Source organism: Globicephala melas, unplaced genomic scaffold, assembly GCF_963455315.2.
Source record: "Globicephala melas unplaced genomic scaffold, mGloMel1.2 SCAFFOLD_92, whole genome shotgun sequence".
Classification (NCBI taxonomy): domain Eukaryota; kingdom Metazoa; phylum Chordata; class Mammalia; order Artiodactyla; family Delphinidae; genus Globicephala; species Globicephala melas.
In genome coordinates, this window is record NW_027207267.1 from 808,153 (window position 1) to 828,050 (window position 19,898).

A 19,898-nucleotide genomic window follows, 5' to 3' on the forward strand; every position below is an offset into this window, starting at 1 on the left:
CGCATGCCGCGGAGCGGCTGGGCCCGTGAGCCATGGCCGCTGAGCCTGCGCGTCCGGAGCCTGTGCTCCACGGCGGGAGAGGCCACAACAGTGGGACCCGCGTACAGCAAAAAAAAAAAAAAAAAGTAAAGCTGTGAAGGCAAGCAAAGCAGGCCGCTGCAGCTCTCTGCGACTCACGGCGGAACCAGCACGCCAGAGAGCATCCTGGGATTTCTGGCACAAACACTTCTCCTTCTCACGGCGGAACCAGCACGCCAGAGAGCATCCTGGGATTTCTGGCACAAACACTTCTCCTTCTCTGGACCCAGCAGGGCACTAGGAGGGAGCCTGGAAGTTCTCCCAGGGGCTCTAAGGGCTCCACATGGAGCAGCAGAGCACGGTGATGACAGGGCTCATGGCCATGGGCGTCTCGCCTGCTCTAGGTGCCACAGGCACACGTGAGTCTCAGGGCGCGCAGAACCCTGTGCAGAGGGTCACCACCCCGTGGGGAAGGTGGGAGAGAAGCCAACCCCGGGGCCTGGCCCAGAGGAGACACGCTTGGGAGGGCAGCCCCCAGCCTCGCTGCATCTCAAAGGAGCCTCAGGCAGAGGCAACCTCATGCTGCGTGTGTGACGCACCGAGCCATCCCTCAGGGGCAGGATGGCGAGCCGCCGTTCAGGAGGCTACGGCTCTGCGACCTGCGGCTGGGAAGCATCACTCTCTCACCGCCTAGTGACAAGCCTTTGGCTTTCAAAACGTTTTGAGGAGAGGTCCGGAGCCTGCCTTCTCTGCCTGAGCCCTCCTGCGGAGCACACAACTCAAAACTCCCTGGACGGGAAAGGGGATCCAAGTCCTTCCAAAAGGACGATAGTGAATAATCTGTCTATAAATGGGTGGGCATTGGCAAGTAAAGAGAAATCAGAGGGGCTTGCCAAGGGTGCTGACACTGGGAGATCCCTTGGACTTTGAGAAGGAAAGGAGCAGGGAGGTATGGGGGGGACAGCCACCCAGTGGGGTGTCTCAGTCCCCAGAGACAGCCCCTGCACCCCTTCTCTGCTTCCACTGCCTGTGAACGTGGGGAAGACGCTGCACAGCAGGACAAAACTCCCTCCAGGTCCTCGTGGGCTGATGCTCTTTTTACACCAGTTCCTGGGTAACGGGAGGTCAGCGTAGAGGCCCGTCTGCCAGGGGAAGGAGGGGCGGCACAAGTCACGTGGACTCCAACATCTCACACCTCCCATCCACCCCCTCTGCCCTCCAGCTCCGCAGGGCCAGGTCACCTCCTTGTCCTCGGGGACGTGGCTGTGCGCGGCCTCCCCTTCTGTGCCCCTAGCTCTGCTCCGGCCCCCACTCAGCAGCCAACGGAAGGGCATGGTCTTCTTTTCAAAACAGACCATCACCGTTCTTTGTAGGGTTTTGTTCTTGTTTTTTTCTGGTTGCAAATGTTCGATTTGGGGAAATCAGAGAGGTAGGATGCAGACACCTAAAGTAACGTGTAACCCTGTCCCTCAGCACAGCAGTTCTTTCTGGGTCGGACACCGTGCTCACCGCTTTCCTCATGGAAATGCATTCACCTTACAACAAATGAACGCAGTAGGTTCTCTTATCTCCACGCTACCTGGGAGGACATCCAGGTACGGATCAGATGAGAGCCTCACAAGGTCACAGAGGTGGCTTGTGGCAGCGCTGGGCTGGAACCCAGCACCAGCCGGGCTCTGAGGACCCACACTGGGGTTCTGCTCCTACTAACCAACGGGACCAACAGCCACCAGCACCTCGGGACTCCTGACGCCGCTGAGCAGAGCACGCGCTGAGCAGAAGCTGGACAAGGCCCTGGGCTCCCCGCACACTCCCCAGAAGAGGAGGCCGAGGACGGGAAGGACATCCTTGGGTTGGAGGGCGGGGCGGGGGCAGGCAGGCAGCACCACCCACCTGGGACTGCAGCTGCACCATGGCGGCCTCCATCTCGGAGTTGGACTCGTTCAGGTCGCGAATCTCCTGGTTCAGCTGCTTGATCTCCTCGTCGCTGTCCAGCACTGCCCCAGAGAGAAACCTCAGTCGCGGCTCTCGCAAGTGGGGCTCAGCCGAGGCCTGATTTCTAATGGATCCAGGGACCCCCTTCCCAAGCAGAAGCCCTGGCTCGTGGCCCACATCTCAGGCTGGGAAAGGTGGCCTTCAGGACTAGTAGACGTGTGTCAGCTGTTTGCCTCCTGGCCCTGGGTCTTGGTGGGAAAATAGACGCATCTGGGGCGTTAATCGCTGAGATAAAAATGGAAGCTTTTCCAGTGGCGCTGACTTCCTCAGCTTCCCTCTTCATTGAGCCTGAGTGAGTTCACAGGCCCACACTATGGCTTCCAGCGCGGCCAGCAGGGCTCACCAGCCCCCAGGTTAGAGCCGTAACGACCACGCGAGGGCACAGGGCAGCCAGAGGCTCTGAGCCCAGGTCAGGAGGGCCGGCGGCTCAGCTCAAGAGCTCTGTCCCCACCGCGACTCGCTCCAGGGCGGCTTTGCTTCCCGACCCACTTCTCGCCAGTGCCACCCGCCCACTCTGGCCGCAAAGACCACGTGCAGGGGCTGCAGGAGGGCAGCCTTACCATCACTCGTCTTGAATTTCGTGCCGAGAACCTCATCCCCTGAGACTTTTCCCTTCTTTCCAGCGAAGGTCGCTCTGGGACAGCCGGACAAGCTGGAAGCAAAGGTCACACGTGAAAAGCCAGGGCAAGCTCACGCACCACGGGCCAGTCTGAGGTCACATGTCCCAGCGAGAGCTGGCGGCCTGGTGGGATCCTGTCTGGAATGTCGTCGCTCATCCCCGGTGCCCCTCGCTCCCGACTCCAGCCCCCAGGCTCCCTCAGTCCTCAGCAGCCCAGGCCATTCCCAGCTCAAGCCACTGCCCTGAAGTCTTGTTCCTCGGACGGCTCGGGGCAAGCACCACACCACCTTTTCAGAAAGGACCTCCTACCCGCTTCCTGCTGCTATCTCCCCGCAGTGTGTACCATCCTTCACCAAACTAGGTATTTAACTTATGTGCTGGTTTGCAGGGGGGCTGGTGTCCTCTTGTTCTCCAGAGACTGATACTTGATGGACTTTCAGTAATGGCTTGTGGAATGAATGGGCTAGCAGTTCGGGTCTTGCTTTTTCCTCAAGAAACTACCATTTACACCTGAGCCCTGGTCTGGCCCTCCCTGGGAGCCTTGCCCACAGCCCCGCAGCTGGGGCCCTCCTGGGTGATGCAGGGGCAGGGAGGCTGGGATAGTCACCTCCTGTGGGTGAGGAAGCTGCCGTTGGCATGGCCGGAGCCGTCGCAGCCCGGGGTGGGGCAGGTGGGCCCCTCGTTCTTCAGGGGCTTCCAGGAGGAGGAGGAGCCATTGAGGGAGCCCTCTTTCTGCCTTCGGGCGGCCAGAGGGCAGCCCGACGCACTTCTGTGAGAGGCGTATTTGCCGCTGATGTGACCAAGCCCCACACAGCCTGGAACTGGGCACCTGGGCACAAAAAGGTCAGAGGTGAGCCCCAGGCGCCGGAGCCCAGAGACACCCCCCCCAGGCCAGACCCTAAGACACGCCAGGGTCTCCTGGACGAACTCCAGGCCTTGGAGCAAGAGAAGCACAGGAAGCACAGGAGGCCCGGGGCCTCCCCAGCACAGGGCTCGCGCTCCCCCCGCAGCACAGGGCTCGCGCTCCCTCCCCAGCACAGGGCTCGCGCTCCCCCCACTAGCCTTGGTCTCATATCCCCAGCACAGGGCTCGCGCTCCACCCCCAGCTCAGGGCTCGCGCTCCCCTCCCCAGCACAGGGCTCGCGCTCCCCCCACTAGCCTTGGTCTCATATCCCCAGCACAGGGCTCGCGCTCCACCCCCAGCTCAGGGCTCGCGCTCCCCTCCCCAGCACAGGGCTCGTGCTCCCCCCCCAGAACAGGGCTCGTGCTCCCTCCCCAGCGCAGGGCTCGCGCTCCCTCCCCAGCACAGGGCTCACGCTCCCCCCCCCCCCAGCACAGGGCTCGCGCTCCCCCGCCCCCCGGCACAGGGCTCGCGCTCCCTCCCCAGCACAGGGCTCGTGCTCCCCCTACGAGCCTTGGCCTCACATCCCCAGCACAGGGCTCGCGCTCCCTCCCCAGCACAGGGCTCGCGCTCCCCCCCAGCACAGGGCTCGCGCTCCCCCCCCCAGCACAGGGCTCGTGCTCCCCCACACACACCCCGCTAGCCTTGGCCTCACATCCCCTGCACGGCTGTGGGGTCAGCAGCCACCTTCTTGCCCCGACCCCCAGCAGCAGTGACCCCTGGGGCCTGGGGCTGGCTCTTGGTGGCCTCAGGTCCGGCATCATTTCTGCGTCAGCCCAGAGGCCACTTGCTGGGAGCTTGCCCTGAGCACTGGCCGCTTGTCACTGCTTTCTATAGGCCACAGACCCAGCAAGCCCAGAGGACCCAGTTCACAGAGAGCTCGCTGGGGTACAGACACGCCACAGGCAGGAAGCCCCCGGGAGGTGGCAGGGCTGGGGGACAGCGTGCTGCCTCGTGGCCCGCACACTCGGACTCATCTCACAGGCGCCCTCCTCGGCCGGGCCCATCCTCATACGTCCCCTTCTCAGCTCTCACCCCTTTCTCACTCATCCCAGCCACGTGGGCCCTAACGTGGGCTGTCCACCAAGCTGGCCCAAGGTCACCTTCGCCGCCGATCCAGAGCGGAGTCACTGCCAGGGGCCCCTGCAGGGGACTTGGGGACGTTCCCTTCTATGTCCACCGCCAAGCCTGGACACCTCCCAACCGTGGGGTCCCAGGGGGACCACTGGGCACTGGGCCCGGCCGTCTGAGGTACCTGAGGTACCTGACGTTACAAGATCAAGAGGCCAAGTGAGAGTCACCAGCTGAATCTAAGCGCTTCTCTCCCGCTCTCCCTGCGAAACCCTTGTCTTCTCAGGAGGGGCTGCTGGGGTTTCCCAGCAACTGCCCTCGTGGTGAGTGGCTCAGATATGTCAACGGTGACTCTGCGAGTCTTTCCCTCCACACCCCAGGTCCAAATCTTCAGAGCTGCCAGGTGACCTCATGTTAAGACGTGTGGCACACCCAGGGGACCCCCGGTCAGAGGCACATCTCTTTGGTCAGGTGCCAGGGCGGCCGGGGGCAGCCGAGGCCTCTCCACGGGCAATGGATGTGCAGCTCCCGCCCCGCCACGCTGGAACCTCCACAGACTTTCCTTCTTCTTTTTTTATTGGGGTACAGCTGTTTTACAATGTTGTGTTAAGTTTCCACTGTACAGCGAGCGAAGCGGAGCTCCCTGTGCTATAGAGCAGGTCCTCGTTAGTTATCTGTTTTACACATATTAGCGCGTATGTGTCAATCCCAGTCTCCCAAGTCATCCCCCCCACCGCCTCCACAGACTGTCTAGGTCAGTTACTCAGTCGTGGCCAAAGGGATTTACTGCAACGTGCTGACCGACTCAAACGCTGCAGACACGAGACGCCCAGGAGGGAGCTCTTCCTCTACGGGTCCCTCCGCAGCCACGCCAGTGCCGGCCGACCAAGTCACGCCACGCAGCGGGGCCTGGCGCACCGACTGAGGTGTCTGCGGCCACCTGCCCTTGTCTAAGATGCTCGTCACTTACAAATACGGTTAGTCTATGGCTAGGGAGGAGATCCTACAAAACGGAGGTGCTAAGTGGGCGGCCCCCTCTCCTTGCCATGGAGCCCTTAGAAACTCCATCCATCCTGTAAATGGTGAACTGTTTCTACAAGTCACATTCTCCGCTTGGCTGCAGAATCTTGCTGTTTGTTTGTAAAGCAAAGTTGACAGCACATCAGGGAAAGGAAAACCGCTTTTCCCCGTTAACCTGAAAAACGCTGATCTTGACTCTCATCGCTTGCAAATGCAGCACAAGTCATTTATCATCCCTACCAGCAGGATCCTTGCTAAACCCGTAACAGCGATGCGTCTGTACGATCACAGGCAAATGCCTAGGTTCTCGGAAGAAAAAATATTCTTTCTCCACCCTCTCATTTAGTAGGCAGCATTCACAATACCAACAACCATGGATTTTGCGTTTTCGATTTAGCATTCATTACAGTCTTACTGTGTAAATTAAATAAACAAGCCACTGCCTTATTAGGCCCCTCCTCTGTGGCCAAGCAGATGTTTGGGTGGCCAAGCAGCTGGGGTGAGCTCCCGGGAGGAGCAACGGAACCTCGGGCCAGGTTGATCCCCTCCACAGAGGTGAGCGTCTAGCCGTTCCTGACAGTCAGGGCAGACCTGCTTCCCGTGCAACTGCGCGCCCTGCCCCAGCCAAGCCACCAGGCAGCCAGAGCCCTTCCCTTCCAGCCCTCACCCGCCTGGGGGCACCCGCTGCCTGCTCTACCTGGCGTCAGCTCTGAAAGTCCTGGGCAAGTTGGGTGCTGGGTCACCCTGTTTGCACCTGTGGCACAGCCTTGCCCCCACCTGCCAGTGGGGAGCTCGGGGGGTCCCTCCCGGAAGGATCAGTTTTCAGCGATACCAGCCCCCACCAGGCGAGTCAGGGTCTGGGTCAGGGTTCATGACATGTCAGGCACCCCCAGTGAGAAGGTCCGTAGAGGGTTTCAGGCACTCCGATCACTTAAGGCCCAGGATGTCCTCTCTCCTCCCCACAGGACTGTTGAGGTCCCAGTTCAAGGTGACCCTCCCAGGCTCCCTCACTGCGCGTCAGCTCCCTTCAGAGGTGTGGGAGCGCGCACACGTGGTTCAGAGACTTGCTGTCTTTCTAACCACCCTCTCCTCCTCGACTCTTTGCACCTGACCTTTCCCACCAGGCCAGGAGCCGTGCAGACCGCAATGCCCGTGAGTGCCTGGCCCTGAGGGTTGCCAGGCCCTGAGGTCCACGCCCAGGTGCCCAGGTGCGTGGGCAGCAGGGCACTCTGCCTCTCCCGGCCCGTCAAACGCCGCAAACCCGAGAAGCCCAGACAGGAGCCCGCGCACGCACACGGGTGCGTGTGCACACGGCTCCCGCCTGCAAGGTGTCCCCGTGCACAGTGCGAGCACGTCTGTAAAAGTGGGCATTGTCACAGCTATATTAATGCAAACAGAATCTAGAAGGAGCTTTTAAAATTATAAAAATGCCGGAAAACCCCAAGTCTGCACGGCAGCCAAGAGGGCGGCAGGGCCCGGACTCACTTCATCAGCTCAGGGTCTTCCTTGTCATCCTTTGCGGGTGTAGCCTTGGCTCCGCTTTTCTTGGCACGAGGGCAGCCTGACAAGCTGGTTTTGAAAGAGGAAACAATGCCACAGTGGTCCAAGGACCGCAACGCCTCACACCCCCCCGCCTCACCCCTCCCCTTAAGCCCTGTGCCAGCAGCCCCGGCGGCCCCGGCAGCGGGGCCACATGCAGGAGGCGGCACCGTGAGCCCCAGCTCTGGTCAGAGAGTGCCCTGGTCAGGCTCTGGGAACACTGGCAGTTCCCACGAAAGGGACGAAACCGTCTCTGGATGCAGCAACGTTAATGTCTTACTTGGAGCCTGGAACTTCGTCTGAGGAGGAAACTGTCCCCACCCGCTCCGGCCTGGCACCCAGGGCACGGCAGGCTCACCTCCGGTGCGATGCGTAGTTCCCCGTTATGTGGCCGGAGCCGTCGCAGCCGGGTGTGGGGCACCTGCGGAGGAGAGCGGAGCTGGGACCAGAGCCGCGGAAGTCACTTGGCCACAGAAGACGCCTCTGTACTCAGCCCCCTGCAAGTCGTCTACCCACTAAGGTCTCACAGATGGCCACGTGTGTCCCGGCCGGCCTGCTGCCACGACCTCCGGGCCTCGGAGCCTGGCCACCCACGCTCCCCAAGGGGGCCCCGGGGGGCGGAGAGGAGAGCACGTTTCCACTGCGGGATGATGGGCTCCTGACTCAGCCTCCTGCAGAGGACCAGGCTGGACTAGAAGGTTCCAGAACACATGTGGGCCTTTAAACAAGCGCTCAGGATGCAAACGTCACACCTAGGACCGGTTCATCCTCCTTGAGCTTGCTGGAGGAAGACGGCCTATTCCCACCAGGGCTGCCACCGTCGTGAGCACGCACAGACGGCACTGAGCCCCTGAGACGTGCCACCCCCAGGAGCGGCGACGTCGGGGCGTGAGTCCTACTTGGTGAGCGCCGAGTTCACACGGGCGCGGGCTTTCGAGGGATGGCTGGCACCGGCCGAGGGGAGGGAGGGGAGGAACAAAGCACAGAAGCCCAGCTGGGTGCACCCCAAGTGCTTGACGAATGTATCACGTAGAAGGTAAGACTTCCCCTCTGATACACCAGCTTGGGTTTTCTTATTTTTTCCCTGAATGTCCACTGAAGAAAAATGAATCCGTTCCTGCTGGCGTCAGTGGGGAAAGCACCCGATCCTGCAGGTGGGTCCTCAGGAGGCCTCGTCCGGGGTGGATCTGCCGCCTGTGCCGTGTCCCTCGTGAGGGCGTGGTTTCGCCCAATGGACCCGGCAGGACCTCGGTGCTTGCATCGGGAGAGGCTGGCACTCACTGGGTGCTTATCTGCCATTCCTGGCTCCATCCTCACAAGGAGAGAGAACTGTGGAGCCAAGGCCATTCCTCAGCACAAACGTGGGCCCAGAAGGACAGAGGGCCGAGCGCCAGCGGGGCAGGACACGGGCGGCCCGTCAATCAACAGAGGGCTCCCTCGCGCCCAGGCTCCGGCAGCCGTCAGCGGGCGACACTGCCCGCCCATCTCAGGCTGGCACACCAACACGGGGGGGCTAGATGCCCAGGAGCCTCCTTCCTGGCCCCTCTCTTCACCCCTGCCCCAAGTGCCACACACCAGCGCCTCCCTGGCCTGGCAGCCGGCCAACGGGTCAATCTCCCTCCTGTCGGGCTCTGGGGTAACTCAGACCCCACTGAGGTTGGGACACCTCCCGCCCATCACGTGTGGTCACATTCCAGCCCCCACATCTGGGGCAAAGAGGTTTTTGTGTTTTAACGGAAACCACCCACCACCTCTGTCCAGGTAAGCATCACCCTTTTCAAATGAACCCCAGCTGCTGGGACCTCCTGCTCTGATACTCTGCGTCTCTGCGTGGCCCGCGGTCCCAGGGCGCCAGCTGCTCAGAAAGGCCCTCCGGGCCGCACGGAGGGTACCAGGGTGTCCCTCACATGGCTCTCTGCGCTGAGGCCCGGGCCTTGTGACACCCTCTGGAAGGACACTGCTGCTCCCTCCTGGTCCTTCGCAGCTTCGGAACACACAAGCTGGGCGCTGCAGGCAGTGGCCAGGATGGCGGGTCCACGGCAGTCCCAGGCCTCTGTGGCCATAAGCACAGCTCTGGTCTGTGGGTGACACCCCTGCGAGTTGCAGCCTCTGGTGGTGCCTGTGAGTGGGTCTCAGGTCTGGGGGAGGCGACTCAGCGACAACATGCACGTTGGGGCCCTCCAGGAAGGCGGCGCAGCCCCACCCTCCTTGCTGGCCTGATGTAACGGCTTTTCCCCAAGAGTCCTGTCCGAGAGAGGATGACGTCACATGGCTGGAAAAGCAGGTGTGTGCTCTGGGCGCCAGTAGCCTCGGCCACTCTTATGGCCCCGGGTAACCCCAGGGCCAGCTCCAGGAACCCTCCCACCTTCTGTTCTGAGTGCGTTGTCTGGGCAAGACGAAGAATCCATGCCGCTTGGTGCACAGCAGACGTCACCCCACCCCCAGCCCTGTCCCGTGGCCGGGGCGGGGTGGCGGGGGGCTGTCCCCTACCCCGTGCAGAGCTCCCCCATGACGCCCTTGCAGGCTGTGTGGCTGCACTCTGAACGCCCACACATGAAGTGGGCTGCGCAGCCCAAGGCAGCCGAGTCCCCAGCTCCTGACCACACTGGGCACGTGGATGGGAAGAACAAACACCCTTGGGATTTGATTAAAACACAGAAAACACGTCGTCTGCAACTGTCACTGCCAACCAGGTGTTGATGGGGGCCACCAAAAAAGACTCATTTGCAAGGCACAGGTGCCTTTGCCCCCGTGGACAGGTCACCTTCAGCTGGCACTGCCACGAGGCTGAGCAGGGTGCCAAACCCCCACCGAGCAGGGGAAGGAGACAGGAGCATGGGGGAGCCAGGCCACACCCACACTGCGGCCCGCGAGAAGCACGGAGCACGCTCCACGGAAGGAGCCCTGCGGGAGAGAAGCGCGCCGGAGGGAGTTAGGGAGTGATTTGCTTTCACACGAGGAAAACCTTCCATCGCTAACTTCCAGACAAGTTTGGGTTACAGCTCTTCACAGGCTCTCAGTCTTAGAAGGGCACTGACCCTCCCTGTCGGCCACATTTCTGGACCCAGACCGAGCCTGCGTGTTCCTTCCAGGAGCCCTGACTAACGGCTCTGCAGGAAAAGGGCTACTGAGGGTGTGTGGTCACTTCTAGAATTCCACCACCACCCAGGCAGGCCTTCAAACTGGAAAACCATGAAAACTGATCAGTTAGAAAAGCAAGTCGAATTGGAAAAGATAATAGGAGAAAGGATCACGAGAAAGATGGTAAAAGAAGAGAGGAAGGAAAGCGGGAAGAGGACGGTGGGGAAGAGTGCGTCGAACCTACAGGACTGAGGGCCTCACTGCCTTTCTGGGGCTGGACACGGGGTGAGTGAGCACACGTGTGAAGCTGCCATGATGAGCTGAGCCTCAGAACATGCAGGTGTCAAAGCCGATAGTTCCCAGAAAGACGCTTCTGGCCATGACCCCTGCCCAGCCTTGCCTGCGGGAACGGAAGGCCCCACAGGTCAAAGAGGCAACGCCACGCTTCTCCCGGCTGCTAGGACCAGACAGGCTCCCCGGAGCCACAGAAATGAGGCCGGCAGGACCGGACCCTCTGAGAGAGCTGGAGCTTCCTGCCCCGTTTCCGAGTCAGCTCAGGTCGCCAGAAGCCTGCGGCAACCGTGGTTCCTCACCTTAGAGGCACCAGAGCCCCAGTTCCTCTCTGGCCTCAGACGGGGATGGGCCGGGGAAACCCGGCCTGGATTCCGACCCCCAGCACAGAGGCCCGAGGGCGGTAGGAACCCCCTGAACAGGGGGCGACCTGAGGGGCCAAGAGGGGCCCCTCCTTCCACAACCTCGGCTCAGCCTGGAAACCCAGAGCCAGCGCCTTGTGGCTTAGGGCTTAGCTCAGCTCAAGGCATGAAACCAAAGGCAATCACAGCCCCGGGTCCAGCCCCGCAAGGACGCTGAGAGCCGGAAACCTCTGGGTCCTTGCTCCTTGCTTGAACAAGACCATCAAGGAGAGCGGCTGGTGCCACAGGGCGGCCCTGCCCAGACGTCAGGGGCAGGGGGAGCAGAGACAGGGCACAGCCAAAGAAGGGGTGAGCACGGAGGAGAGGCGTGGGGGCGAGGGCACGAGGGGCCAAGACGGAAGCAGCTGGAAGGGGCTGCATGAGGAGGGAAGCGCACAGAGTTTCCGCTGCTGTCACCAGCATCCAGCTCACTTAGCAAGAGCTGCACGGCCTGTAGCCCCGAGCCACGGAGAGACGTACGAGCCAAGGCCAACTCGGGACTCCTCCCGAATCTCCACGGCAGGAGGAAAGCAGGCCAGACAGCCCGGCAGGGCTCCTCGGGAGAGGGAGAGAACGGGCCGGGCCACCACGAGCCGCAGCCAGGCCCTACCCCTGCTTGGCCCTCCCGGCCCTCGGCCCTCAGAGGGGAGCGCGGGAGCCCGTAGCGGCCCTGGGCCCAAGGGGGCAGGCAGACAGCGGCGCTCAGAGCAGGGAGATACAGGCAGCAGCGGCGACAGCCAAGCAGAATCAGCCCCTCCGTGGCCCTGCCTCTCGGCCCCACGGCCCCGGGCCTCGGGCTGGGGCCGGCCTGTGCCAGAGCCCCGCAGAAGGCTGCTTTTGGCCGGAGCCTCATGGAAGGAGTGAGCAGAGCAAGGAAGCCACCCAAGAGACGGGAGGCCGGGAGGGCAGACATACTTGAGGTCAGCAGAATGGGCAGCCATGAGGTTTCTGAGGCTCTTGTCAGCAAGAGGGCAACCAGAGAGGCTGAAAGAGAAGAGATGGGATATCGGGGTGAGCCAAGAGGGGGAGCAGAGGCGCAGAGGAGGAAGACCCACCACGCAGCACCCAGGCCGGGCCGGACCCGAGTGGGGGACGAACCTGCGGTGGGAAGCATAGTTCCCAGTGATGTGGCCGCTGCCGTCACAGCCGGGGGTGGGACAGCTGGACAAAGGAAACAGAGCGTCAGAACAGAGAGCGAGGCCCCCCCGCCAGGCCCGCCCCCCCCAGGCTGAGCCCGCTCGGAGAGGGCAGCTGCCACCTGCCTCTGGCTCACCGGAAAGCCAAGGAGCGTCTCGTCCCCACCAGCCCGCAGGGCCGGGCCCTCGCCTCTCCGACTACAAGCTTCTCCCACGCAACTTAACTCAAGAAGCAAAGGGAACCCACGTGAAGCTCAGCTTAAAGTCGGGGTGCCTCCAAAGCAGACGTGCTGTGCGTGCACACGTGTGCGTGCTGGGGGATGGGTGTGCAGGGAGCCCCTCCCTGACGTGGCAGGGCCTTCCCCGAGGGAGAGACCAGAGCCATCCTGGGGCGAGCCAGCTACAGGGCAGGAGGAAGCTGGAAGCTGGCGGGGTTCGGGGCAGGAAGAGGAACCCCAGGAACAGACTCTAAGCATCGGTGGGGGCTGGATCACCTGAGGGGCAGGGGCCAGGCCTCTCACGCTCCCTAGGGAAGGTGGTTCTTAGTGGGGGCCGGCCAGAAGGCCGTGGGGTAGCGCACGTCTACCAGTAGCCGCCCCCTCTCCAGTGGCACCTGGTTAAACTGACTCGGCTGCCGGAGCTGAGGTCATGGAGCCCAAGGCAGAGCGCACCTCAGGCCTGGGCGCGAGGGCCAGGAGCGCAGCGGGCGCTCGGGAGCGGTCCCCTCCCCTCGGCCCTTGTCTGCTCTGTGGGCCAGACGGGGGCTTTTGCCCTCACTCTTTATCAGCCTGAAGGAGTGGGTTAGAGGCCCGCGTGGTGCAGGGGTGAGAGGACGCCTTCCCCCACTGCCTGGCCCAGGAGGGGCCTAGTAGCGGAGGCCCAGCCTCTGCCCACCAAGGCAGCCAGGCCAGCAGGACGGTCAGCACGGGGCGCTCCCGCCAAGGCGAGCTCCTCTCAGGGCCGTGGAGGTGCCCTGAGGGGTCCTGCCGCCCAAGGTGGGGACTTACGTGAGCAGCTCCTTCTTTATGTCCTTGGAGAGAAACTTCAGCTTAAAGTTGGCCAGGGTGACCTCCCCGGGGTACTTCCTCTCCTCAAAATTCTCCTCCGACGCTTCCTGGTCATCTGCTTCAGAAGAAGCAAAAGAATGGGCTGCTGGCTCTGACTGCAAAAGACCAGCAGGGAGAGGTTTTAACCAGCTGGCGGGGGGCCGGGCGCCCGGCCCGGGGGCTGAGGGAGAGGGGCCTTTCAGAGGCATCTTCCGGAGTCTCCTGTCTTCTGGAAGCAGGAGGAAGACACAGGAAACGGTGCCCCGAGGGGCTGGGGTGCTGCCTCACCTCAGCCACTGCTCCTGAGCTGCCCGGGAACGAGGAGACCCGGGCGCTGCCCAGCACCACGGCTCCTGACGCCCTCCGCGGACTCAGGCAGGTGGGTCACCTCCCACTACCCGCCCTGGGCTGCAGTCTACACGCCAGAGTGTACGCCGAGGGCGGCTCCTCTGGGGCTGGGGATGCGCTCGCTCAGTAGGCAGTGGCACTGAGGACGTGTTTGTTGAAATGCTACGAGGCTGAGACGGCACGACGCACAGAGTACGTGACCTCGGGACCATCTGGCCCCACCGAGCCCCAGCTGGCACGGCGACCTGGCCGCAGCCGGCACCGAATAAGCACTCTGGCCTCAAAAGCGGGGCCTGCACGTGCTGAGTCGCCACCCACGGGCAGGGTGCTGTGGTGCAGGGGGTGGACAGGGACAGTCCCTGCGTCTGGGCGCAGGGAAGGAGTCCACGAGAGTCAGGAAGGTCAGTGCCCTCCAGGTCAGGCTGCAGCAGACCACTACCCCCGTGGGGGATCACGATTCAGATCTCAGGACTGGTACTTGCTGTGCGTCCCAGGCACGCTGTCCGACCTCCTGGGCGCCACACTTTTCAACTGGCAAGAATAGCTGCCCCTCCCAGGACGGCTGGGGATGGAAGGAGGAAGGGCCCTCGGCACCGTGTCACGCCGAGGTCACTGCCGCCACTGGTACTGTTACTGAACAAGGCGCAGCTGGGTGGACGAAGCCCCTCAACTCAAGCCCAGTCTGCAGGAGAAGCGGGGGCCTCCCAGAAGCATAGGGGTAGAGGCTGCTGCAGAGCAGGGAGCGTCCCAGAGGCCCCTAGACACGGGGCCAGCGGTGTTGGGGTGTTGGGGGACCTGAGGCGGGGCTGCTGCCAGAGCTGGGTGAGGCAAGGCTGAAGAGTGGGGCAGTAGCCCCACGAGGATGGTCAAGGAGCCTCGGACAGAGCTAGAAGGAGAGTCTGAGCAGGGAATCCAGGGCCATGGTAGAGGGACTGGGAAGGCCTGACGCAGGAGGTGTTTCTGGGGGGTCACCCAGTAGGACGTGGGCATCTGTGCCCAGGACACAGGGGAGGAGAGGAAGGGCCTGGGGGTCAGCTGAGGCTTCCTGCTGGAGAGTGGACTGTCGACCATGGGGCAGAGCGGCAGGCCTCTGTGGCCAGGGACCACAGGACCTCTGAGACCAGGGTCATCCACAGAGGGCATGACAGTCCCGGGAGGGGAGAAGGATGCTCAGAGGGCACGTGGAGGGGGCAGGGGCAGCGTGGCCAGAGAGGCCAGCCTGAGCTGGGGGTCAAAGAAAGGGGCAGGGAAAGGGAAGGAGCCGAAGGAGGGGCCGGGGGGCAGAACTGGATAGGGTGACAGCAGACGTGGGGACGCTACGCTGGTGGCCCAGAACAGGAACAGGAAGGCGGGGCCCACCAGCCAGGGAGAGGCCCTCCTGCCGGCCCCGGGTGGGCACCCTCAGCCAGCCTCCCTCCCCTGGGGGCTCCCTCTGAAGAGGTGTCCCTCTTCTGAGGCCAGACATTGAGTTGCAGCCACGTGACTGAGGCAGAAGACCTAGGCCTGGGGCTCAGTCGGCTCCTCTGTAAAGTGGGGTTGCATGCGAAGCCTGCAGAGAGAGGGGCCCTAGCTGGCCCTGAGGGTGGGACCCTCACCACCCCGTACTCCTGCACAGGGACCTGCCCCCCTTGCCCTCCTGGGAGTGGGGGCTGGCAAGGAGGGCAGGGCTGGGGGGGCACCCACAGGCCTGTCCACACTGTGCAGAGGCCACCTGGTCTGAGCCCTCAGAGCAGGGCCCTGCTGTTCGGGAGGCTCTTCTGGGGAGAAGCCCTGCATCAGCCCCCATCTCAGCTGGGTGGAGTAACTGGGAAGGGGGTGTTCCACTGCCCCCAGACTACAGCTCCAGCACAGCAGCCTGGTGTGCGGCCCTTCACCAGGCAGTACTGTCCTGGGACTCTGGCCGCTGGCCACCCAAGGGGCTTCTGAGGCCAGGAGTTTTCTCCTGCCTCCGTCCAGGGAGCCAGGCGCCTGGAGTGTCCTGGTGACAGTGAGAAGAGGCTGCTGCCAGAGCTCTGGGTGTCCCTGATCTGGACACAGCAGGTCCGGCGGGAGGCCCACAGAAACGAGGAACTCGGAGCCACTCCCGAATCATCCCCCGTGGGGTCTGAACAAAAGCCCTTCTCCTCCCCGTGCTCTCGGAGAACCGCATTGGTGCCGAACAGTGATTCTGCAGAGGCGAGAAGGCCACCTCTCTCTCGGAGGGGACAAGGCCACAGACTGGCCCAATGGTGAAAACCCCTCCAAGAAGGTGGGCTTAGCTGCCCGAAGGGCGCAGGACCCTGGGTGGAAAGGGGCAGGACACACGGAGGCTCTGCCTGGAGCGAAAGCGCGTTCACACCCGCCCTCGGGTAAGGCAGACTGACCACCAGCGCCTGCTCGACCTTCTGCCGGCTCAGGACCCCAGGACCCACCTCCTCGGGTTCCTCCTCTCGCTGGCGGCTGGGCTTGGTGTAGTCCAGGGGCCGGTCCCACTCGTCCTGGCGGGAGGCATGGCTGGACTGGGGCGAGGTCACGGAGCTGCTGGGGGCAGTGATGCTCTGGCCCTGGGAGGCATCGGGTGAGGTCACGCCGGGGCCGCCACCGCCGCCGGGGAAAGCGTTCTCCCGCCTGCGGTGTCTGTGCATGCTCAAATCCAGGGTTCCGTTCTCATCCACCGTGATGTCCGTGGCCTGCATTGCAAAGGTACCGCCTGTGTCAGACCCCACCCCCTTCCCACGCGTGCCTCTGGTCCCTTACTCAGCTCACCGGAAGCCCAGACAGCGTCTCCCTCCAAAGAGAGCAGACCCAAACAGGAAGAGAAGAGCCTACGCGGGAAGACAGCGTCCTGAGGCTGATGTGGGCCACAGTGCCCACTGCCTTGAGGCTTCCAGCGCTGGAAAACCAGACCCTTGACACGGCAGCTCGTGTGGGCCCAAAAACACGCACAGGGCCCTTAGACTCGGCGAGATATGGGAACACACGTGTGCACAGCCACTTGGGCCCCCTTAGGCACAGCGCACAGAGTTCGGAGGGGACCCATCCAATGCCTCTGCCCAGCAGGGTCAACGGTCAGGAGGGAGAAGAGGAAAGAGTGGGAATCACCTAGTAGACCCTGGGTTTGCTGAGCCCCCTTCGTGCAGGCAGCACGTGCCCCTGACTGCAAATCCCAACGCCCTTCTCTGCCTCAGCAGGGGCTCCTGGCAGGGGACACACCAACCTTGCCGGGCAGGTCCTGCGGCTTCGTGCTGAGGTTCTCGGGCATCTCCCAGCAGCGCGTGGAGAGGTTCAGGATGGCCGTGGCGGCCATGTGTGCGGCCTCCGCGTCATGGGCGTAGTCGAAGCCTGTAGAAGAGGACGAAGCGCAGGGGCTGGGCCTGGGGGGAGAGGCCTTTGGGAAAGGTTTGGCTGCAAAAAGGGAACAAGAGCAGGCTGATATACAACCTGAACGGGAGGTGGCCACGCAGACATGGGGTGGGGGTGGGGGGTACTTCGGGATGGCTGGGAGCCTGGCCCCACCGCAGCCCCCCCCCCGTCGGGCACTGAGAAGGCCGTTTCTCTCTTGACCTAACTTGGGCAGAAAGGGCAAAGCCTCCAAAGACGTTCGAGCGCCCCCGATATTTCAAACAAAGCAAGTTGTCTGTCGGTGATGCTCATTAGAGACTAAAGTCTGCAAGTAGGAGGAGCGTCTGGAATATCAGTCAAGTAGGAAGAGTTTATCACAACGCCTCAAAAGGCTGATTTCGGTGTCGCCCCGCCCCTTCCGCCAAGAGCCACGGCTTTGGTGAATGACATTAGCTCAAATAAACACGACACAGGAGGGCATCAAACGTTATCTTTTCTAGTAACTGTGCTATAACCGTAAGGTCACTCTCAGGTATGATTTCTGAGTAATCAGGATATCGCCAGCAAATTTCCAGCGCCCCAGCGTAAGTGGGTGCCTTGCGAGAAGGCATGAAGCCCCCAGTCCTAACAAGCCGGAGAGACACTCGCACTCCAGGTGGCAATTGTATCATTAACCTGTAGGAGACTCATCACTGCCAATTCTGGGGGCTGACAACAGCCACCAGGGGCCGCCAGCTCCAATCTCAAGTGCACTGGGGCGCTTTTCCATTCTGTTTGTATTTCCAGGGCTAACAGGCTTGCAACTCACAAATTAGTGCAATAAGCGACCCCTCCCCCCCAAAAAATAAGCCAGGAAGGCTTGTTCCGGAAGGTTTGGCGGAATGAATGTTGTTAGCGCGACGAGCACCCGGAAAGTTTGTTGCTAATGTCACATTGTATCCAGCAAGATGGTCCCCGCGCAGGAAGCATCTGTCGGGTACCCAGGCTCAGCACAGCGGTTGTCTGACCCTCCCAGACCCCCAGCCCTTGAGCTGGAATAAACTGGCTGGGAACGGACAGCCAGGGGAGGGCACGCTCGTAGGGTGAACCACGGCAGCGACGTCGTTAAGTCTGTGGACGCGCACGGCATAACGGACTTGGGTTTGTTTCACGTGTAGTGAGGAGGCACATCCAGTTTGATGGTGAGTGTGTGGGCAGCAACGTGGGTGAGACACGGACTCTGAGAAGGCCGCCACGGGGGACTGGGGCGTTTGGGGCCGCAGGGTGGAGAGGACCGACACGCTGCTGCTGAGGGCTCCCCTCCGCTGCCCCTCAGACGCTACACCTCCGGGAGCAGCTTCCCCAACTTACATTTAAAGGCTTTCGGTGAGGTTTCGCTGGTCTGAATCTTTGGGGCAAGCATGCGCTTGCCAAAAACCTGAGCGTCAAAACTTGCGTAGTCGAAGGTGACCTTGGAGAACTTCTCCAGCTCCTTGGCCAGGTTGGCCCTGGGTGTGGTGGAGGCCACGCTGGGCCGGTAGCTTCCATACGAAGGGACCTCAAGCTGCTTCACAAAGCACATGGGCCTGGGGCGTGAGACGGAGATGAGAATCATGAAGACAGGACACAAGGACTCTGTGCTGTTCATCTCAAGGCCCCGTGCCATGGCCTGGCCCAGCCATCCCTCAGACCCCGGCGCGGACAGAGACCCAGGCAGGCCCTCCCTCACGTCCACCACTACAGGGTGCCTAGGGGCTGATGTGCAGGAAGAATTGCCACAGGGACGAAGCACTAGGAGCCTTGACGAAACAGTGCGTGTCCCCTTGCGGACCGCGTCAACAGAGGGAATGAGGAGAGCAGGTTTCTGAGGCCTTTGCCGGGAGCCCTAGAGGAGCATCCTTAGGGCGGCAGGCAGCCGAGGCAGAATTCTGGTGGTGGAATAACTGACAATTCCCCAGAGGGGAGGGAGCTGGGGTGCCTGGAGGGGACATGAAGGAGGTTCTGAGAATCAGCCTCAGGGCGGCCGACTCAGCCCTTAGCCCTCCAGGTCGTCTGCTGAAAGTCACCTGAGATGCCCCCGGAGGGGCTGCTGCAAGGGTTAAAGACACGCATGAAAGGACGCTGCAAGCATTCAGCCACTGTTACTGAAGCTCTGAAAGAGCTCAGATTTTTAAATGCACAAGAGATGGTGCGAACACACCAGCCCTGACAGCACTGGAGCCACGGCGGGAGAAAGACCAGCCCGGCACAGAAAGGCCACAGGGTCTGTACCGGTCTGCGGAGGGGCCTGTGTACCAGTCAGCTGAGAGAAGAGCGGAGGAGGCCTGGGAGAGCCACGCAGTGACTTCAGTCTGGAAAAGGTGGTGGGCGGAATTAAGAAGGAGCCAGTGGTGAGGCCCCCAGGGCGCCAGGCACTACGAGAACTTAGGTGTGACCCGAAAATGGGAGCCGGGTGCCAGGAAGACCCTGCAGCCGCGATAGGCTGGCTCTGCAGGGCCTTGGGAAAGCGAGGGCGGGGGCGCCTCCGGACCAGCCAGTGGCATCGGAGAAGTGGCTGGTGAAACCGACGGCTCTCCTTCCCCAGCAAGGGCGGGGGCCCCTCTGGACCAGCCAGTGGCATCGGAGAAGCGGCTGGTAGTGCTCAGGCACCCCCGGGGGTAGACGAGTCCTACACTTAACGTCTGCGCCACGTTTTGGTGGCTTCCTCAGCCGGGGCTTCCGCCAGCAGCAGACTCAGGGTCCGTGATGCCCGCAGAGCTTTGCAGAGATTCTCCCCACACCCTGGGGTACTGGCCCCTCCATGGAGCACGTGGAGCCTGGACGGAAAGCTCTGCACCGCGGCCACAGCTGCCACCATCTGGCCTCCTCCCCGAGGGCCCGGAAACAAGACAGCCCTGCCTCATCCAGCCTCATGAGAAACTTCTGAAGGCGATAACGCTGTCGGCCCACTTTACAGGCAGACAGACGGAGTCGCGTTCCCGGGGCACAGCCCCCACAGTTGGCAGCGGCCTGGCCCCCACCCTGGCCTCGCCACGACGCACCTGCCTGGTAGTTTGACGTTTTGTCAGTGACTTGGATCAAGGCAAGAAACCCGACAAGAAGCCAGAGGAACAGGAACAAGATGGAGGAAAG

General features: G+C 62.3%; 1 protein-coding gene across 7 annotated transcripts in view; it reads right to left on the reverse strand.

Annotated features, from left to right (window-relative positions):
- The window catches only part of LOC132596371 (myelin transcription factor 1-like), a 102,487-nt gene that overhangs the window by 13,500 nt on the left and 69,089 nt on the right, over positions 1-19,898 (reverse strand). For 5 of the 7 annotated variants that reach the window (XM_060293368.1, XM_060293367.1, XM_060293372.1 and 2 more), the window contains 11 exons: positions 18,138-18,352; positions 16,663-16,850; positions 15,878-16,135; positions 13,080-13,234; positions 12,035-12,097; positions 11,852-11,920; positions 7,522-7,584; positions 7,110-7,193; positions 3,240-3,461; positions 2,574-2,665; positions 1,912-2,015 (listed from right to left, as the gene is read on the reverse strand). In XM_060293368.1, coding sequence (XP_060149351.1) covers positions 1,912-2,015; positions 2,574-2,665; positions 3,240-3,461; positions 7,110-7,193; positions 7,522-7,584; positions 11,852-11,920; positions 12,035-12,097; positions 13,080-13,234; positions 15,878-16,135; positions 16,663-16,850; positions 18,138-18,352 — 1,513 coding nt within the window. The remainder of the gene's footprint in view (positions 1-1,911; positions 2,016-2,573; positions 2,666-3,239; positions 3,462-7,109; positions 7,194-7,521; positions 7,585-11,851; positions 11,921-12,034; positions 12,098-13,079; positions 13,235-15,877; positions 16,136-16,662; positions 16,851-18,137; positions 18,353-19,898) is intronic. The other 2 variants (XM_060293369.2, XM_070044770.1) reach the window with 2 other exon arrangements.